This window comes from Lepidochelys kempii, chromosome 23 (assembly GCF_965140285.1).
Source record: "Lepidochelys kempii isolate rLepKem1 chromosome 23, rLepKem1.hap1, whole genome shotgun sequence".
Taxonomy (NCBI): Eukaryota; Metazoa; Chordata; order Testudines; family Cheloniidae; genus Lepidochelys; species Lepidochelys kempii.
This window is the reverse complement of record NC_136402.1, coordinates 14,232,981-14,252,365: the sequence shown is the minus strand read 5'-3', so window position 1 is coordinate 14,252,365 and position 19,385 is coordinate 14,232,981. Positions and strand designations below refer to the sequence as shown.

Genomic DNA, 19,385 nt, shown 5'->3' with positions numbered 1-19,385 from the left:
GGGCTTGGCACAGACACTTCGCTCCAGCACCTCCTGGCGCCCAGCTTTCTGTGGCAGTGCCAGGCAGCAGTGCCCTGCCTGAACTGTGACCGTGTGCGGGGGAGGATTCTCTTCAACCTCCCTAAATACCCCCTGTGCTTTCAGCTGGATTCTCTGTCACTTCCTCTCCCAAATACTTGGGGTGTTTCCTTGTGCTGTTAAACAGCCCCCGCGCCCCACCCCAGAGGGACCATGTCTCAGCACCAGCCAAGGGGTCCCAGACAGTGACGCTCTGAGCTGGCCACTAATAATCAAAGATCAATAGATAATACAGTGCTATTAATCATTTTTATAATCGACCAGTAAAGGTATTGATTAGTCACCAAATTGATGAATTGCTAATAATAAACCACTGATGAATATATAGATATTAAACATAATAAACAAAACATTGCTACTGATAAGGACAATAAATGATACATTGCTATTAGTCAATATTATTATTGATTAATAAAGGTATTGATTAGTTGCTAATTACTTACCATCAATTCTATCTGTATTAACCATTATTATAACTTATAGCAAACTGATTAGTTACTAATAATTAACAAGATAGCTTTATTGTTCCCTAACGTAACCAATCAATGAAGGTATACATTAGTGACAAATAATTAACCATTAATACAACTTTTTCAATCACTGTTGCAACTGATTGATGAAGGTATTTCATTATTACAACACATGTACAGCTTGTGGGCCATTGTCCTAGCGCTACCATAATACACGTAATAAATAATGTACAGCACCTAGCACTATGGAGCCACGGCTGGGGCTCCCAGATGCTACCGTAATACACCTAATAAATAACAACAATAATAGATTTGTGCTGAACTTTAAGCCTGAACAGCCTGATTGAGTTTGGTGACTTCACTCACCAGCTTAAAGCTGGGCATCTAGGGAAGGGAAGACAGTATCCGTGCCTTTGGACTGGGTTTCTTTATGCAATCTGTCTCAACTGAGAAATCGTTTCAGGCTCAGTTATTTTTTTCATGAATCCATCGTATTATTGGGCAACATGCCAGCGAGAGAGGCATGAAACCTGCACTTTCCACGCCATGATACGGAAAGAATTGGCGTGTGCGAGGGTTGGTGACTGATCGTTCTGTTTGGGGCAGTGCCGTGTGACTGGAGCTCAGCTATGTTGTAGCCCAGGTATGTTTCAGAAAGGTGGAAAAAGTGACCCGGTCAGTTGCAGGCCTGTTAGTCTGATGTCAGTTGGAGCCAAGGCTTTAGAACAAAATGTGAAGCCAAGAATGATCAAATTCCTGGAGGTAGATGGAAGAGGGAATGTAAACCCAAGGGGGATCGTGCCAGACTCGCCAGACTTCCTGCTTTGAGACAATAACTGATGCTTTAGAGAAGAGAAGTGCAGTAGATCGGATATCCTTGGACTTCAGGGCAGCAGTTGACACGATGCCGCATGGGGAAATCGTAGTTAAATGAGAGAAGACGGGGAACTGGGAGCCGGGTGAGGAACTCGGGGGTGGGGAGATGGCAGCAGGCCATGCTGGAAGGTGAATTATCGGACTGGAGTTGGCTACAGGTGGAAGTCCTCTTGGGACCAATCTTACTGGAGATCTTCATACCTGGCTTTGGCCCAAAAGGCCCCTAGCGGTGTGCTAACAGAATCTACCTGTGAGACAAAGCTGGGAAACACTGGAAGATTAGACAGGAAGATTTGGTCGGCCCTGAAGGCTGGAGTGAGAGAAGAAATGGGATTGCAACCCTGCCCATCCAGGCTAATAGCCATTGGTGGACCGATCCTCCAGGAACTTATCCAGGTCTTTTTTGAACCCAGTTTTACGTTTGGCCTCCACAACATCCCCTGGCAATGAGTTCCACAGGTTGACTCTGCGGTGGGTGAAGAAATACTTCATTGTATTTGTTTTAAACCTGATGCCTGTTAATGTCATTGGCTGATCCCTAGTTCTTGTGTTATGGGAAGGGGTAAATAACACTTCTCTATTCACTTTATCCGAAACAGTCATGATTTTATAGACCTCAATTATATCCCCCCTCAGTCCGGCTGAGCCCTCACGGCTGCTGTACCAGGCTGCTCCCCCATGTCCAAGAAAGATGAATTCAGACAGGACCAGGGGCAGGGAAGAACTCATGGGGATGCCCAGCCAGGGGCACCAGAACGGGGGGGCAGAGGACCATGGCCCCATCACTTTTTACTGGCCCCGATCTTGGTGACTCTGTGTCTGGGCAGCGCCCGGCCCGATGGGGCCCCGATCTCGGTGACTCTGTGTCTGGGCAGCGCCCGGGCGACGGGGCCCCGATCTCGGTAACTCTGTGTCTGGGCAGCGCCCGGCCGACGGGGCCCCGATCTCGGTGACTCTGTGTCTGGGCAGCGCCCGGCCCGACGGGACCCCGATCTCCGTGACTCTGTGTCTGGGCAGCGCCCGGCCCGACGGGGCCCCGATCTCGGTGACTCTGTGTCTGGGCAGCGCCCGGCCTGACGGGGCCCCGATCTCGGTGATTCTGTCTGGGCAGCGCCCGGCCCGACGGGGCCCCAATCTCGGTGACTCTGTGTCTGGGCAGTGCCTGGCACGACAGGGCCCCGATCTCGGTGACTCTGTGTCTGGGCAGTGCCCGGCCGACAGGGCCCCGATCTCGGTGACTCTGTGTCTGGGCAGCGCCCGGCCCGACAGGGCCCCGATCTCGGTGACTCTGTGTGTGGGCTGCGCCCGGCCCGACGGGGCCCCGATCTCGGTGACTCTGTCTGGGCAGCGCCCGGCCCGACGGGGCCCCAATCTCGGTGACTCTGTGTCTGGGCAGTGCCTGGCACGACAGGGCCCCGATCTCGGTGACTCTGTCTGGGCAGCGCCTGGCCCAACGGGGCCCCGATCTCGGTGACTCTGTGTCTGGGCAGCGCCCGGCCGACGGGGCCCCGATCTCGGTGACTCTGTCTGGGCAGCGCTCGGCCCGACGGGGCCCCAATCTCGGTGACTCTGTGTCTGGGCAGTGCCTGGCACGACAGGGCCCCGATCTCGGTGACTCTGTCTGGGCAGCGCCCGGCCGACAGGGCCCCGATCTCGGTGACTCTGTGTCTGGGCAGCGCCCGGCCGACAGGGCCCCGATCTCGGTGACTCTGTGTCTGGGCAGCGCCCGGCCCGACAGGGCCCCGATCTCGGTGACTCTGTGTGTGGGCTGCGCCCGGCCCGACGGGGCCCCGATCTCGGTGACTCTGTCTGGGCAGCGCCCGGCCTGACGGGGCCCCGATCTCGGTGACTCTGTCTGGGCAGCGCCCGGCCCGACGGGGCCCCAATCTCGGTGACTCTGTGTCTGGGCAGTGCCTGGCACGACAGGGCCCCGATCTCGGTGACTCTGTCTGGGCAGCGCCCGGCCCGACGGGGCCCCGATCTCGGTGACTCTGTGTCTGGGCAGCGCCCGGCCGACAGGGCCCCGATCTCGGTGACTCTGTGTCTGGGCAGCGCCTGGCCGACGGGGCCCCGGTCTCAGTGACTGTGTCTGGGCAGCGCCCGGCCCGACGGGGCCCCAATCTCGGTGACTCTGTGTCTGGGCAGTGCCTGGCACGACAGGGCCCCGATCTCGGTGACTCTGTCTGGGCAGCGCCTGGCCCGACGGGGCCCCGATCTCGGTGACTCTGTGTCTGGGCAGCGCCCGGCCGACGGGGCCCCGATCTCGGTGACTCTGTGTCTGGGCAGCGCCCAGCCCGACGGGGCCCCGATCTCGGTGACTCTGTGCCCGGGGCGGGGGGCCCTTGGTGCCATGGTCCGGCCGGGCACTGGGACCCAGCAGACTCCGGAGCCGGGGCTGGGCTCCTGCTCCCGGCCGGGGGCTCTGCTGGGTCCCGGTGCCCCGGCCCGGGCCGGCTGTCGGGAGCGGGCCTGGCAGCGCCGTTCCCTGCCGGCCGCAGAGCGCAGCGCGCCCGCCCCTTGCGCCCAGCTGCGGGATGAGAGCGAGAAGCAGGTACCGACTCGCCCGCCCCGCGCCGCCGCCAGCGCCCAGGGCAGCAGCGGGCTCCGGCTCCGGCATGGCGAGCCGCACGGGCTAACGGGCTCCGAGCGCCCCGCACCGCCGGCCGGCACCGCAGCGGCCTGCCCGGGGGGAGACGAATGTCAGGGGGAGGGTCTGGGGCAGCCTGGGGAGGGGGGTCTGGGCTGTGCCTGAGGACGGAAGGGGGACAGACACCGGGACAGACGGACACAGGGGCGCACACAGAGACAGACGCAGGGCACACAGACAGACAGACATGACAGGGATACACAGACAGACACTGGGATGCACAGACAGATGAACACAGGGACACACAGACAAACAGACACAGGATGCACCGACAGACACCGGGACACACAGACAGACACTGGGATGCACTGACAGACACAGGGATGTACAGGCGGACACAGAACACACAGACAGATAGACACAAGGATGCACTGACAGAGAGACACAGGGACGCACTGACAGAGAGAGGGACACACAGACAGACGGACACAGGGGCGCACAGATGGACACAGGGATGCACAGATGGACACAGGGACGCGCAGACGGACAGACACAAGGACGCACAGACCGGGAGACACAGGCACACACAGACAGACACAGGAACACGCAGACAGACATGGGGACACACAGACAGTCAGACACAGATGCACAGACAGAGGACACAGAGGCAGACAGACACCAAGATGCACAGACAGACACAGGGACACGCAGACAGACACAGGGACGCACAGACAGACACAGGGACACACAGACAGAGGACACAGAGACAGACAGACACAGGGACACACAGACAGACACAGGGATGCACAGACAGACGTAGACAGAGGACACACAGGACACACCGACAGACACAGGGACGCACAGACAGACACACCCATGCCCATTCCATCTCCGCCCCCTCCCCGTCTGTCAGGCGGGCAGGGCCCTGGCTCTGATGCCCTACACCTGCTGCTCTCCCTCCGCCTGATATAGCTGTCTCAGAAGCTGCCTGTGTCCAGCCCTGCTGCCAAGGGAGAGGCACCTCTCCTGGCCCCTGGCAGGGTGGCGTGGCATGTCGGGAGGTGCAAGGTGCTGCACATTCCTGATCACCTTCCTAGGCACAGGCAGTGGGCACTGGCTAGGGACAAGGGGCATAGCTGTGCCCTGGAGGGACGGGCACCCAGAGGGAGCAGTCCAGGGAACGGAGAGAGCTGGGGAGTGCAGGTGTAGGGGGCACTGTTAGGGAGAGGGGAGAAGGGGGAATTGGAGGGGTCTGGAGGGGTGAAGGAGGGATTAGAAGGAGGAGAAGGAAGGTGGATTGGGGGACAGGAGCAGGAAGCTGCTGGGAGTGGGACTCAGGACTCCTGGGTTCTCTCCCCTGCTCTGGGAGGGGAGTGGGGTAGGTTCTACTGGTTACAGCAGGGGGGCTGGGAGCCAGGACTCCTGGGTTCTATCTCCAGCTTTGCAAGGGGAGTGGTTGCTAAAGGTAATAATACCAATGTAATATACTTAGAATTCTGCAAGTTATTTGACTTGGTACTGCACAACATTTTGATTAAGAAACTAGAACGATACCAAATGAACCATATTTGAAAAAGTAGAAAAACACCCACAGATACTTATAATAAATTTCAGTTGGTATTCTATTATTGTTTAACAGTGCGATTAAAACGGCAATTAATTTTTGTAATCGTTTGACAGCCCTACTTTTAATATGGCTAAATGCCAATGTATCCAGCTAGGAATAGAGATATCGGCCATGTGTATGGGCTGGGGGACCCTCTCCTGGGGAGCAGCGACTCTGCGGAGCAGCAACTCTGACAAAGATTTGGGGGTGGAGGGGGGATAATCAGCAGAACAGGAGCTCCCGTTGCCACTCTGTGACCAAAAGACCTAATATGATCATGGAAAATGGGGGAATCTCGAGTAAGTGCAGCGAGGTTATTTTACCCCTGGGATCCTGTGTCCTGTTCTGGTGCCCACCATTCAGGAAGGACGGTGATCAATCGGGGAGGGGTCAGAGAAGAGCTAGGAGAATGGTTGAAGGGTGAGAAAACCCATCTGAGAGGGAGAGACTCCAGGAGCTCGATCTCATTAGCTTCACAGAGAGAAGGTTCAGGGGTGACTTGTTCCCCGGCTATCAGGACCTCCCTGGGGAACAAATATATAATAACCGTCTCTTCAGTCCAGCACAGGAAGGTCTAACACCATCCAATGGCTGGAAGCTAAAGCTAGACAAATTCCGCCCGGAAACGAGACATCCCTTTTTAACGGTCAGAGTAATTAACCACTGGTGGAGTCTCCATCACTGACAGTGTCTATCGGGTGGGGAGTAGATGACAGGACGATCCCGCTCTGGCTCCAGAGTGGATGGGACCCGCTGGGGCGTCTCTGGCTCTCACCCTGTCCCCTTGCCCCGCAGCGATGGCCGGGTAGGCGACCAGAGTGCCGACACAGCCGCCGGATGGAGCCAGCCCAGCGGAGGGAGTGGGACGCCGCACAGCGGGGCAGCCCGCCCTCGAAGACGGCAGAGGGTGGCGAGGGCCATCCGGGCAGCCAGGCCTGGCAGGACCTGGAGGTGACGGGGATCTGGCCAGCCAGTGCCCGCTACGCCCAGCCCATGCCCAAGTGGGGTGAGGCTGCAGCCCGGGGCAGGCGGCCAGAGGGCCCGGGGGTGTCGCGGGCCCAGCCGGAGCCCCCCAAGCCAGGCCCGAGGGCAACGTGGGGTCCCAAGCTGCACTCGGCCCTGACGGGGTGGCCCCGGGGTGGGGACCCCCCGCAAACCCCGCCCCCGAAACCACGGGGCCCCTACCGCAGCCGGCTGGCCGGCCCCGGCTGGCTCCTCCCACCGGAAGCGGCGGGAGCGGGCGTCTCCCCGTCGCCCCCCGAGGGCTCACTGGAGGACAACCTGCTGCTGATCGATGCCCAGGGCGTGCCCTACACGGTGTCCCGGCGGGACCTGGAAGCGGGGCCGGCCCCGGCCCCCCGGCGGGCGCACTGCTGCCCCGTGTGCCGGCGGGCCTTCCTGTACCTCTCGGACCTGGAGCGGCACCGCATCAGCCACTCGGAGCACAAGCCCCACCTGTGCCGGGCCTGCGGCAAGGCCTTCAAGCGGGCCTCCCACCTGCAGCGGCACCGGAACATCCACACCGGCGAGCGCCCCTTCCGCTGCGCCGTCTGCCAGAAGGGCTTCCGGGAGTCGGGCGAGCTGCTGCGGCACCAGCGGGTGCACACGGGCGAGAAGCCCTACCAGTGCCCGCTCTGCCGCCTGCGCTTCACCGAGCGCAACACCCTCCGGCGGCACGCCAAGCGCAAGCACGCCCGCGAGGCCTGCTGCCAGGGCGCCGGGCTGGGCGCCTGGGCCGGCGGGGCCGAGGGCCGGCCCGGCTGGGCAGGGGAGAGTGGCCAGGAGGTGGGACCCCCCTGACAGCACCGGCAGCGAGGGGGGATGGAACGAGGCTGAGGGTCAGCCCCCTCAAGTGCTCCGGGATCCCTGGGGATGAGGGGCATTGGGGATGGAATGAAATTGGGGGTCTCTGGGAGATGGGCTCCCTGGGGAGCGAGACTGGGGGTCAGCCTCCCCCTCCCCCCAGCTGCACTGGGATCCCAGGGAGATGGGGGCAGGGACCCCTGGATCGTGCCGGGTCCCTGGGGGTGGAGTGAGGCTCGGGGCCAGGGCTGCTGCCGCTACTGACTGCCCTGTGTGATGCCATGACCCCTGGGGATTCAGTGGGTGGGGGAAGGAGCCACCTCCCCCCGCCAGGCACTATCCCTCCAGGGATGGGGGGGAGGGAACAACTGCGTCTGGGGGGAGGCACATGAAGGGAACGATTGTCTGGGGGGGGTGCACACTGTCCAGGCGCTCCCCCAGCGGACTCAATAAAGATGTTGGCTCTGTATGGCTGTCTGCGAACTCCTTGGAGGGGGGGCCCATTTGGCGGGGTGAGCAGGATACCAGGGTAGATGGGCCCATGGGTCTGATCCGAGGGGCAGGGAGGGGGCGGGATAACAGGGTAGATGGACCCATGGGTCTGATCTGAGAGGCAGGGAGGGGGTGGGATACCAGGGTAGATGGGCCAGTGGGTCTGATCAGGAGGGCGGGGAGGGGTAATAAGAGAAGGCAGGAGAATGATGGTTCATTGTGGGGGGGAGTATGTGGTAGGGGGAGGTGTGCTGTGTGGTTGGGGGTGGTGGGGTGACTCATCCAGCTGTGGCCCCACTTCTGGAAATGCACCGAGGGATCAAGCTCCAGGGAACACAAAGCTGACCATGAAACCTGCCCCCAGTTAGCCCCATTGTGCAATCTGGGGACACTGGGAGCCCCCAGGAAAGATTGGAAGAGACCCTCACCCCAGGGCGGGGCTGAGATCTCACCCAACTCACGGAACATGGTAGATCCCATGGCAAGGACCCAACCCACAGCAAGGCTGAGACCCCTCACCCCAATTCATTACACATGGTACATCCCAGGGAGAGACGCAAGAAGCAAGGAAATTCCCAAACAAAAAAGTTTGTGAAGTTGATTTGTGGGCATAAACCGTTTAATTAATTAATTAATTAAGGAAATTCCCAGATCAAAAAAATACTTCTTTAACATAGAATTGAGGTTCTAACAAAAGAAAATCTCAAAAATAAAATATTTTATAAGTACAGGACAGTAAAATTAAACTAAAAATGAAAGTAAGATTTAAGATTTAAAATGTTAATATTTTAAAACTAAATTAAACTAGACACAACAAAACATTACAATGAAATATGATTGAAAGTTTAACCTTTTAATAACTGTAAAGTAAATTAAAATTGAATAAAATAAAACCATTAATGTTAAAATAAAATCAGATTTAAAATTTTAATAAATCTAAAGTAAATGATCTAAATTATAAAATAAAATAAGATTTACAGTTTTAATAATTTTAAAAGCAAATGAAAATGAAAAATGGAAATCAAATAAGATTTAAAATTGTAATGTTTAAATTAAAAATAAATAACAAATGAAAATAAAATAAAATTTAAAATTGTAACCATTTTAAATATAACATAAAAGTGAAAATAAAAGATTGAAAATTTAAAATTTTAACATTTTTAAAGTAAATTAAAATAATATGATTTAAAATATTAGTCATTTTAAAGTGAATGAAATAAAATTAAAAATATAATTTAAATTGAATATTTTTAATTTAAAAATTGAGATTTAGTTCTCTTTTTTAAAGACAAGGTATTAGAAGCCGGTAGGTCAGACCCCAGAAATCTGAGAATTATTAAACAGAAAAGAAAAGAGAAATAAAGATCTAAGATCCAACCCACAACCCTCATGCTGACCCCTTCAGCTTCATGTCTTACAGTGTACTCTCTTCAGAGCACTCTGGCCTAATGGGTAGAGCACTGGGCAGGGCTGCAGCAAACCTGAGTTCTGTAGTGCCTCAGTTTCTCCCTGTGCCAAATTCTCTTTTGTGAAGTGCTTTGCAATCTACTGGTGCTATACAATAATTATTATTGTTTTCAGCTCGTTGCCACATTATCTTGCTTTATTGAGTCTCCAAAATGTTCAGATAAATTCTTTTCTGTGTAAAACTGACAATTTTTACAAATGGAAAAATTGTGGACAAAAAAAAAAATCTCTTCAGGGCAGGGTTATTTATTCATTTATTCCCTCTCATTGCCAGTTCCGATGGGCCAGTCTGGTCCCAGGGAGGCGCTGGTCCAAAAATGTAAAGATCGTTTTCTAAAAAAAGTAAAATAAACATAACATTTTTATTTTCCAAAATTACAACTTTTGGTAAAGAAACATTTAAAAAAAAAAGAGAGTTCACAGTGGTTATATTTTCTTCTATTGGCAGTTTGAAGTTGGTCAGTTTAATGTCTCTGTGGCATTTGTTCCATATTTATAATAAAATCACTTGCTATTAGAAAACCCCATTTTGAAAAATTACAATTTTTTGCACTTCCAAAGTTTTTTATTTAAAAGAAATCAGCCCAAGGGTTTTGTTTGTTGTTTTTTGTTGTTTCCTCATTGCCACGTTGGATTGGTCAGTTTTGTCACCTGGTGGCCCATTTCCGCCCCCAAAACTCGGTCCAACATTTTTAAATAGCTAATTTTCCAATTTGTGAAATTTACATTTTTGGCAAACACAAGATTTTTGATTTTTAAAAAATCTCTTCAAGGTTTTTATTGTTTTTTTCCCCCTTTCTTCTCACTGCCACTTTGGATTGCTCAGTTTGGACACATAGGTCCTAACTCCATGGATGGCATTTGAATTTGTCCAACATTATAAAAAAATAATTTTCTATGTGAAGATCTCATTTAAAATACAAACAAAAATGTATGTTTGCTTTTTAAAAGAAAATCAGTGGAAAATGGGGGGTATGGGGGGGTGAATAGGGTCCAATTCGAAAACCAAAGCAACAAACCGACCTTCTACATTTTTACCATTTACCATTAAACATTTAATTTTCTGCGGGCTCTGGTAATGGGGCCTGCACTCCAGGCTTTTCTGTTAAATCTGGAAGGAGAGCCAACTTCTCTTTCTTTTGACATAGGAAAAGTTTTAAATAAATTTTGCTCTTTATTTTAGATAGATAGAGGGATGTATCATGTATGGGGATGCATAGATAGATGAATTAGATGGAGTGGATGGGGGGGATAGATAGATAGATAGATAGATAGATAGATAGATAGATAGATAGATAGATAGATAGATAGATAGATAGATAGATAGATGGGGTAGCTGGGGATAGATAGATAGATAGATAGATAGATAGATAGATAGATAGATTAGATAGATAGATGGGGTGGATGGGGTGGATGGGGATAGATAGATTAGATGGGGGGGATGTATGGGGATGCATAGGTGGATAGATAAGAACATAAGAACAGCAGCACTGGGTCACACCAATGGTCCACCTAGCCCAGGAGTTCTCAAACTGGGGGTTGGGACCCCTCAGGGGGTGACGAGGTTATTACACGGGGGGTCGTGAGTTATCAGTCTCTACCCCAAACCCCGCTTTGCCTCCAGCATTTATAATGGGGTTAAATATATTTTAAAAGTGTTTTAATTGATAAGGCGGGTCACACTCAGAGGCTTGCTGTGTGAAAGGGGTCACCAGTACAAAACTTTGAGAACCACTGATCTAGCCCAATATCCTGTTGTCTGACAGTGCCTGGGGCCAGGGGCTTCAGAGGGAATGAACAGAACAGGGCAATTAATGAGTGATTCAGCCCCTGACGTCCAATCGCAGCTCCTGGCAGTCAGAGATTTAGGGACATCCCGAGCATGGGGTTGCATCACTGACCGGCTTGGCTAATAGTCACCTGATGGACCTATCCTCCAAGAACTTACCTTGTTCTTTTTGGAACCCTGATATACTTTTGGCCTCACAACATCCCCTGGCAAGGAGTTCCACAGATTGAAGGGGCGTTGGGTGAAGAAATACTTCCTGTTGTTTGTTTTAAACCTGCTGCCTATTAATTTGATTGGGTGACCCCTAGTTCTTGTGTTATGTGAAGGGGTAAATAACTCTTCCTTATTCAATTATTCAATAATTCAATTATTGTGATTGGACTACATCCACCCTGATCGAATTGGCTCTGTCAACACTGGTTCTCCACTTGTGAGGTAACTCCCTTCTTCTCTTCATGTGTCTGTATATAATGCCTGCATCTGTACTTTTCATTCCATGCATCTGAAGTGTTTTTTTACCCACAAAAACTTATGCCCAAATAAATCTGTTAGTCTTTAAGGTGGCCTCCTTGTTGTTTTTGTAGATACAGACTAACACGGCTACTCCCTGATACTTGACTTCCTTATTCACTTTCTCCACACCAGTCATGATTTTATAGACCTTCATCATATCCCCCCTTCGTCGTTTCTTTTCCAAGCTGAACGGTCCCAGTTTTATTAATTTCTTCTCATATGGAAGCTGTTCTACACCTCTCATCATTTTTGTTGCCCTTCTCTGCAGCTTTTCTAATTCTAATGGACCTTTTGGGAGCTGGGGTGACCAGAATTGCACACAATATTCAAGATGTGGGTGTACCTTGGATTTATATAGTGGCATTAGGATATTTTCTGTCTCGTTATCTGTCACTTTCTTAATGGTTCCTAACACTCACTTAGCTTTTTTGACTGCCGCTGTACATGGAGTGGTTGTTTTCAGAGAACTCTCCACAGTGACTCCAAGATCTCTTTCAAGCGAGGTAACAGCTAATTTAGACCCCCATTTTGTCTGTAGAGTTGGGATTTTGTTTTCCAATGTCCATTACTTTGCATTTATCAACATTGAATTTCGTCTGCCATTTTGTTGCCCAGTCACCCAGTTTGGTGAGATCCCTTTGTAGCTCTTTGCAGTCTGCTTTGGACATAACTGTCTTAAGTAGTTTTGTATTATCAGCACATTTTGCCACCTCACTGTTTACCAGATTATTTATGAATATGCTGAATAGGACTGGGCCCAGTACAGAGCCCTGGGGAACACCACTATTTACCTCTCTCCATTCTGAAAACTGACCATTTATTCCTACCCTTTATTTCCTGTCTTTTAAGCAGTTATAATCCATAAGAGGACCTTCCCTCTTATCCCACGACTGCTTAGTTTGCTGAAGAGCCTTTGGTGAGGGACTTTGTTAAAAGCTTTCTGAAAGTCCAACTACTACAGTATATCCACTAGATCCCCTTGTCCACATGCTTGTTGACCCCTTCAAAGAATTCTAGTAGATTGGTGAGGCATGATTTCCCTTTACAAAACTGTGTTTACTGTTCCCCAACAAATCATGTTTATCTATGTGTCTTGACAATTCTGTTCTTTATTGTAGTTTCAGCTAATTTGCCTAGCACTGAATTTAGGCTTACTGGCCTGTGTTTGCCAAGATCACCTCTGGAGCCTTTTTGGTGTCAAATTAGCTATCCTCCAGTCATCTGGAACAGATGCTGATTTATGTGACAGGTTACGTACCTCAGTTAGTGGTTCTGCAGTTTCCTATTTGAGTTCCTTTAGAACTCTTGGGTGAATACTCTCTGGGTCAGGTGACTTATTACTCTTTAGTTTATCAATTTGTTCCAAAACCGCCTCTGACAACACATCAATCTAGGATAGTTCCTCAGATTTGTCATTTAAAAAGATAGCTAGCTAGCTAGATAGATAGAGGGGGTGGATGGGGATAGAGAGAGAGATAGAGGGGGTGGATAGCGATAGGTAGAGAGACAGAGATAGATAGAGGGGGTGGATGGGGATGGGGGGGTGGATGGGGATAGATAGAGGGGGTGGATGGGGATAGATAGATAGATAGATAGATAGATAGATAGATAGATAGATAGATAGATAGATAGATAGATAGATAGATAGATAGATAGATGGAGGGGTGTCTGGGTATAGAGGGTGGATGGGGATAGAGAGATATTTAAAAGTCCTTCCCATTCTCTTATGTAGGCTTGGAAGGTTAAGGCTTTTTATGGGTCAGTAAATGTCAGTTTCACCAGGCACACACAGGGAAAATATTTCCATTGATAATAATTGAAATTTACAGCCAGGCAAAGTGGGAAAAATGCTGCTTGAAAACTGCTTAGAGGTTGGCTTAAGGCTCTTTGCTTTGTCTAGTTGGACACGTGATGTTGACAATTTGTGTTTTAGTGGTTATAATACTTTAACTTTTTGCATCTCAGCGGCTACTGCCACCAATCAGATGTCAAGAATTATAACATTCATAAACCAGTCGGAGAACACTTCAGTCTCTCTGGTCACGCGATCACAGACATGAAGGTCGCTATCTTAAAACAAAAAAACTTCAAATCCAGACTCCAGCGAGAAACTGCTGAATTGGAATTCATTTGCAAATTGGATACTATTAATTTAGGCTTAAATAGAGACTTGGAGTGGCTAAGTCATTATGCAAGGTAGCCTGTTTCCTCTTGTTTTTGCCTACCCCCCCCCCCCAGATGTTCTGGTTTAACTTGGATTTTAACTTGAAGAGTGGTCAGTTTGGATGAGCTATTACCAGCAGGAGAGTGAGTTTGTGTGTGTATGGGGGTGGGGGGGATGTGAGAACCTGGATTTGTGCAGGAAATAGCCCAGCCTGATTGTCATGCACATTGTATAAAGAGTTGTCACTTTGGATGGGCTATCACCAGCAGGAGAGTGAATTTGTGTGGGGGGGTGGAGGGTGAGAAAACCTGGATTTGTGCTGGAAATCACTTTAGATTTTTACCAGCAGGACAGTGGGGTGGGAATAGGTATTGTTTCATATTCTCTGTGTATATATAAAGCCTGCTGCAGTTTCCACGATATGCATCTGAGGAAGTGAGCTGTAGCTCACGAAAGCTTATGCTCTAATAAATTGGTTAGTCTCTAAGGTGCCACAAGTACTCCTTTTCTTTTTGCGAATACAGACTAACACAGCTGTTACTCTGAAACCTGCCACCAAATAATTATTGTCTGGCCCTCCCTGTGTCAGAGACCTTCCCCCATCATCCCCCACCGCTGTGAAAGCTGAAATAAATAAAAATGCTTCAAAATAAATGTCGATATTGCCCGTTGAACAAAATAAAACCCGAATTCTGCCAGTCCTGCACTTCTGCGGGATCTGGGATGGGTTTGCATTTGATGTACGGTTTCTAAATGCATTTTGATAGGGTTTTTTTTAATTACTTCAAAAAGTGCGAAATCTCCCTCTCGATTTAAAGTCCTTATTCCTGAGACCCACGCACGATAAAGCAAAGGAGCCATTAAAAAACTCTGATCAAATTTGATTTTTAAAAATTCAATCCCCCCCCTCAACAAAAAATGGCAAAAAAACCAAAACCAACAACCCCAACACGTTTGTCTGGAAAACTTTTGCTGTCAAAAAAGGGCTTTCAATTAAAAAATGGGGGGTGGGGCGGTATTAGCCCCCGAAGAACAGACAGGCTGGACCAGGGGCCCCAACTAGCCCAAGATCCCAGCCCCGCAACCCCCCAGGAAGCCTGTTATGGGGGAAGGTGGTGCCTGCAAAGCCCCTTCCATGGGGGGGACGGGACGACCCACAGAACCCCAGGCTGGGGGAGGGGAGACTGGAGTTTTTTGGGGGGTGGAAAGAGGGAAATGGGTTCTCCCCCTGGCTCTGGCAGGGGAGTGGGGTCTAGTGGTTAGAGTGTGTGTGGGGGGGGAGCCAGGACTCCTGGGTTCTCTCCCTGCAGCTGGGGCGGGGAGTGGTGGGTTACACGTGGGGGGGGGAGTGGGGGAGCCCGGACTCCTGGGTTCTCTCCCCGCTGACGGGGGGGGGGGGGGTCGAGACGGCTCCCGCTAGGACCCGGCGGCGGCGGAAGTGGGGCGGCCCCAGTGAGGTGGGGCTGGGCCGGGGGGGCCGGTTCCGTCTCCGGTGGGGGCGGCGCTTCCGGCCGGGCCTGTCCGAGCTGGGATCCAGCAGCGGCCCCCCCCCGGACCGCAGCCCCCCGGCCCCGAGCCCGGCCCCCCCCGCCCGGAGCCGGTCCCGGGGCCCCCGAGAGGTGAGTGACCCCCCCGACCCCCCCGTGAGTGCCCCAGAGACCGCCCCTCCCCCACAGCCCCCCTCAGCCCCTCCCCCATAGACCTCCTCCCCCTCCCCCACAGGCACCCCAAACTCCTCCCCCACAGGCACGCCCAAACTCCTTTAGACACCCCCGTGTGTGCCCCAGCCCCCCCAGCCCCTCCCCCACAGGCCCCCTCAGCCCCTCCCCCCATAGACCTCCTCAGCCCCTCCCCGATAGGCCTCCTCCCCCTCCCCCACAGACACCCCCGTGTGTGCCCCAGGCACCCCCACAGCCCCTCCCTGGAGGTGAGCGATCACCCATAGATACTGGTATATCCCCTATACATGGTCCCTGCACCCCATACAGCCCCATACCCCCACCCGCACACACTTCCTTCCCCCTCAGCCCCTCCCCACCCCAGTACCCCCTTGTTACCCTTCCCCCCGCCTCAGTCCCTCATAAATCCCCCACCCTTGCGAGAAAGATAAGTGACCCCCCCATGGACCCCAACCTCTATGTACCCGTCTTCCTGGTAGCCCCCCAATGCTCCGCCCCCGCTGATAAAATAACAGCGATAAAGCACCGGGCCCTCACTGCAGCGGGCGAGGGGCCCCCGTGTAACCAGTCCCTGCGCCCCACCCCAGAGGGGCTGCATCCCAGTGCCGCGCGAGGGGTCCCCGTATACCCAGCCCCCCTGCCCCACCCCAAGCAGATTTCACACATTTGGAGTGCACAGGGGGGAGGGGTGCCAGGTGGGGTGGGAGGCTTGACCCTGCTCTAACCCCCCACCCGCCTCCCCGCCCCCCTCCCGGCAGCGTCCCTCCCCGGAGGAGATGGAAGCGAATGCGAGCGACGAGGGCGTCCATTTCCAGAGCTACCCCTTCGACTTCCTGGAGTTCCTGAACCACCAGCGCTTCGAGCCCATGGAGGCCTACAACCAGGAGCACGCCAAGGCCGTGGCCTCGCTGCCCTGCCCCCAGCCCCCCTACGAGTACCCCCCGCCGCCCCCAGGCACCCCCCACTTCGACCGCCCCGCCCCTGCCAAGCCCAAGGACTTCAAGGCTGAAGGCCCCGCCCCCTCCGCCTCCGGCGCCGCCCAGCCCAAGAAAGCTGAACCTGGCGCCGGCCCCCCGCAGCAGTATAGCGCCGCCGCTGTGCCCGCCGCCCCGCCGCTCTTCGATGGGGCGGGGGCTTTCAGCGCCCCCCAGTGGGGCATCGTGGACCTCTCGGGGCACCAGCACCTCTTCGGGAGCCTCAAGCGGGGGGTGGGCGCGGCCCCAGCCCCAGCGGCCCCGGCCGACAGCCCGGCCGGCAAAGACGACAAAAACTATTTCCGGCGGCTGAAGTACTTCATCGACCGGCGCTTCCCCTGTGGCGTGTGCCAGAAATCCTTCAAGCAGTCGTCCCACCTGGTGCAGCACATGCTGGTGCACACCGGCGAGCGGCCGTACGAGTGCTCCACCTGCGGCCGCACCTACAACCACATCTCCAGCCTCATCCGGCACCGCCGCTGCCACAAGGAGCCGCCCGAGGCCGGCCCCGCCGCCGCCCCCCCGCCACCGCCGGCCGCCCCCGCCGGGGGCACCCAGCCAGCCGGGGAAGGCAGCCCCGGCCCGGCCCACCCCGAAGGCCCCTTCACCTGTTCCCTGTGCTGGAAGGTCTTCAAGAAGCCAAGCCACCTGCACCAGCACCAGATCATCCACACCGGCGAGCGGCCCTTCAGCTGCTCTGTCTGCGAGAAGAGCTTCAACCGGCGTGAGAGCCTCAAGCGCCACGTCAAGACCCACTCGGCCCTGCTGCGGGTGCCCTGCGGCGTCTGCGGCAAGGAGTTCCGGGACGCCGCCTACCTGCTCAAACACCAGGCCTCCCACGCCGGCCCGCGCCCCGACTACAAGTGTGACGTCTGCGGCAAGGCCTACGCCGCGCCCCAGAGCCTATTACGCCATCGCCAGCTCCACGAAGGGGCCGCCGCCCCCCCTAAGGACGCCCCGGCCGCCAACGCGGCCCCGGCTCCCTACCAGGGGCCCTTCCTGCTCCCCAATGAGGCCCCCCACACCGAAGGGGAGGCCAAGGCGGCTTTCGGCAACGCGGCGCTGCTGGGGCCCCACCCGCTGCTGCTGGGGGCCGGCAAGAGCTTCTGCTGCGGCATCTGCGGGCGCGGCTTCGGCCGGCGGGAGACGCTGAAGCGGCACGAGCGGATCCACACGGGCGAGAAGCCGCACCAGTGCTCGGTGTGCGGCAAGCGGTTCCGGGAGTCCTTCCACCTCACCAAGCACCACGTGGTGCATACCCGGGAGCGGCCCTACAAGTGTGAGCTGTGCGGCAAGGTCTTCGGCTACCCGCAGAGCCTCACCCGCCACAAGCAGATCCACCGGCTGCAGCTGCCCTGCGCCCTGGGGCCCGCCGGCGCCCTGCCCGCCGAGGGGCTGAGCTACGGCTGCTCCGACTGCGGCGAGCGCTTCCCCGACCTCTTCCACGTCATGAGCCACAAGGAGGCCCACATGGCCGACAAGCCGTACGCCTGCGACGCCTGCGGCAAGTGCTTTGGCTTCATTGAGAACCTCATGTGGCACAAGCTGGTGCACCAGACGGCGCCCGAGCGGCTGCTGCCCGAGGGGGCCTGCGCCGAGACCGCCCCGCCTCCGGGGCCCGCCGGCTGCCTGGAGAACGGGCTGCCCGGGGAGGCGCCGGCCAGTGGCGCCGGCCTGGCCTCCCTGGTGGCCCCGTCCGAGGAGCACCCCATGATCCCCAGCGGGGAGCGCTTCACCTGCGGCATCTGCGGGCAGAGCTTCAAGCACTTCCTGGCGCTGGTGACCCACAAGTACGTGCACCTGGTGCGGCGCACGCTGGGCTGCGCCGTGTGCGGCCGCAGCTTCGCCGGCGCCTACGACCTGCTGCTCCACCGCCGCACCCACCTGCAGAAGCGCCACTTCAGCTGCTCCGTCTGCGGCAAGCGCTTCTGGGAGGCGGCCCTGCTGATGCGCCACCAGCGCTGCCATACCGAGGAGCGGCCCTACCGCTGCGCCGTCTGCGGGCGCGGCTTCCTGCGCTCCTGGTACCTCCGCCAGCACAAGGTGGTGCACACGGGCGAGCGGGCCTACAAGTGCGCCCTGTGCAACAAGCGCTTCGCCCAGTCCTCCAGCCTGGCCGAACACCAGCGCCTCCACGTGGTGGCCCGGCCCCAGCGCTGCCCGACCTGCGGCAAGACCTTCCGCTACCGCTCCAACCTGCTGGAGCACCAGCGCGTGCACCTGGGGGAGAAGGTGTACCGCTGCGACCTCTGCGGCAAGAGCTTCTTCTACCTCTCGTCCATCCTGCGGCACCAGCGGGCCCACGGCACCCGCCGCGACCTGCGCTGCACCGCCTGCCTCAAGCTCTTCAAGGACCCCAAGTACTTCAGCAAGCACGTGCAGACCCACCAGGGCGGGCAGCCCTTCAAGTGCAGCACCTGCGGCGAGGCCTTCGCCAACACCTACGGCCTGAAGAAACACCGGCACCTCCACAAGCTGGAGCGCCTGGCTGCCCTGGGCCACAAGGACCCCTGAGGCGGGAGAGATGGGGGGGGGGGCAGGCTGGGAGGGGAGACCCCCCCAGTGCCACGTATCCACCAGGGGTAGGAGGCAGGTGGGGGGCAGACCCCAAATGCCACATAACCACCGGGGGAGGGCGGCAGGTTGGGGGACAGATCCCTTAGTGTCATGTGTCCAGCAGGGGGGCTGGCAGGTTAGGGGGCACGTATCCACTGGGGTGGGGGGCAGGTTGGGAGCAGACCCCTTAGTGCCACGTATCCCCTGGGGTTGGGGGCAGGTTGGGGGGGGAAGAACCCTTAGTGCCACATATCCACTGGGGTACGGGGAGACCCCCTAGTGCCATGTATCCACCAGGGGTAGGAGGCAGGTTGGGGGCAGACCCTTTAGT

General features: G+C 55.1%; 2 protein-coding genes across 2 annotated transcripts; both read left to right on the top strand.

Annotated features, from left to right (window-relative positions):
- The first annotated feature begins 3,664 nt into the window (after positions 1–3,664).
- Positions 3,665–7,880, top strand: LOC140902222 (uncharacterized). The gene is made up of 2 exons (XM_073322076.1): positions 3,665–3,975; positions 6,413–7,880. Exons 1-2 carry the CDS (start codon positions 3,775–3,777, stop codon positions 7,415–7,417), a joined length of 1,206 nt encoding a protein of 401 aa, XP_073178177.1. The 5' UTR covers positions 3,665–3,774; the 3' UTR covers positions 7,418–7,880.
- Positions 7,881–15,325: 7,445 nt separating this feature from the next.
- On the top strand, positions 15,326–19,171 carry ZNF865 (zinc finger protein 865). The gene is made up of 2 exons (XM_073321993.2): positions 15,326–15,464; positions 16,283–19,171. The coding sequence occupies exon 2, from the start codon at positions 16,301–16,303 to the stop codon at positions 19,010–19,012; it is 2,712 nt and encodes a 903-aa protein (XP_073178094.1). The 5' UTR covers positions 15,326–15,464; positions 16,283–16,300; the 3' UTR covers positions 19,013–19,171.
- Positions 19,172–19,385: the final 214 nt, after the last annotated feature.

What these genes read in the sequence shown, in the direction of transcription:
- LOC140902222 (XM_073322076.1), top strand. Translation starts at nt 3,775, where the DNA reads ATGGTCCGGCCGGGCACTGGGACCCAGCAGACTCCGGAGCCGGGGCTG. An exon ending in GGGATGAGAGCGAGAAGCAG is followed by an intron (nt 3,976 to 6,412) that starts GTACCGACTCGC and finishes CTTGCCCCGCAG; the next exon opens with CGATGGCCGGGTAGGCGACC.
- ZNF865 (XM_073321993.2), top strand. Translation starts at nt 16,301, where the DNA reads ATGGAAGCGAATGCGAGCGACGAGGGCGTCCATTTCCAGAGCTACCCC.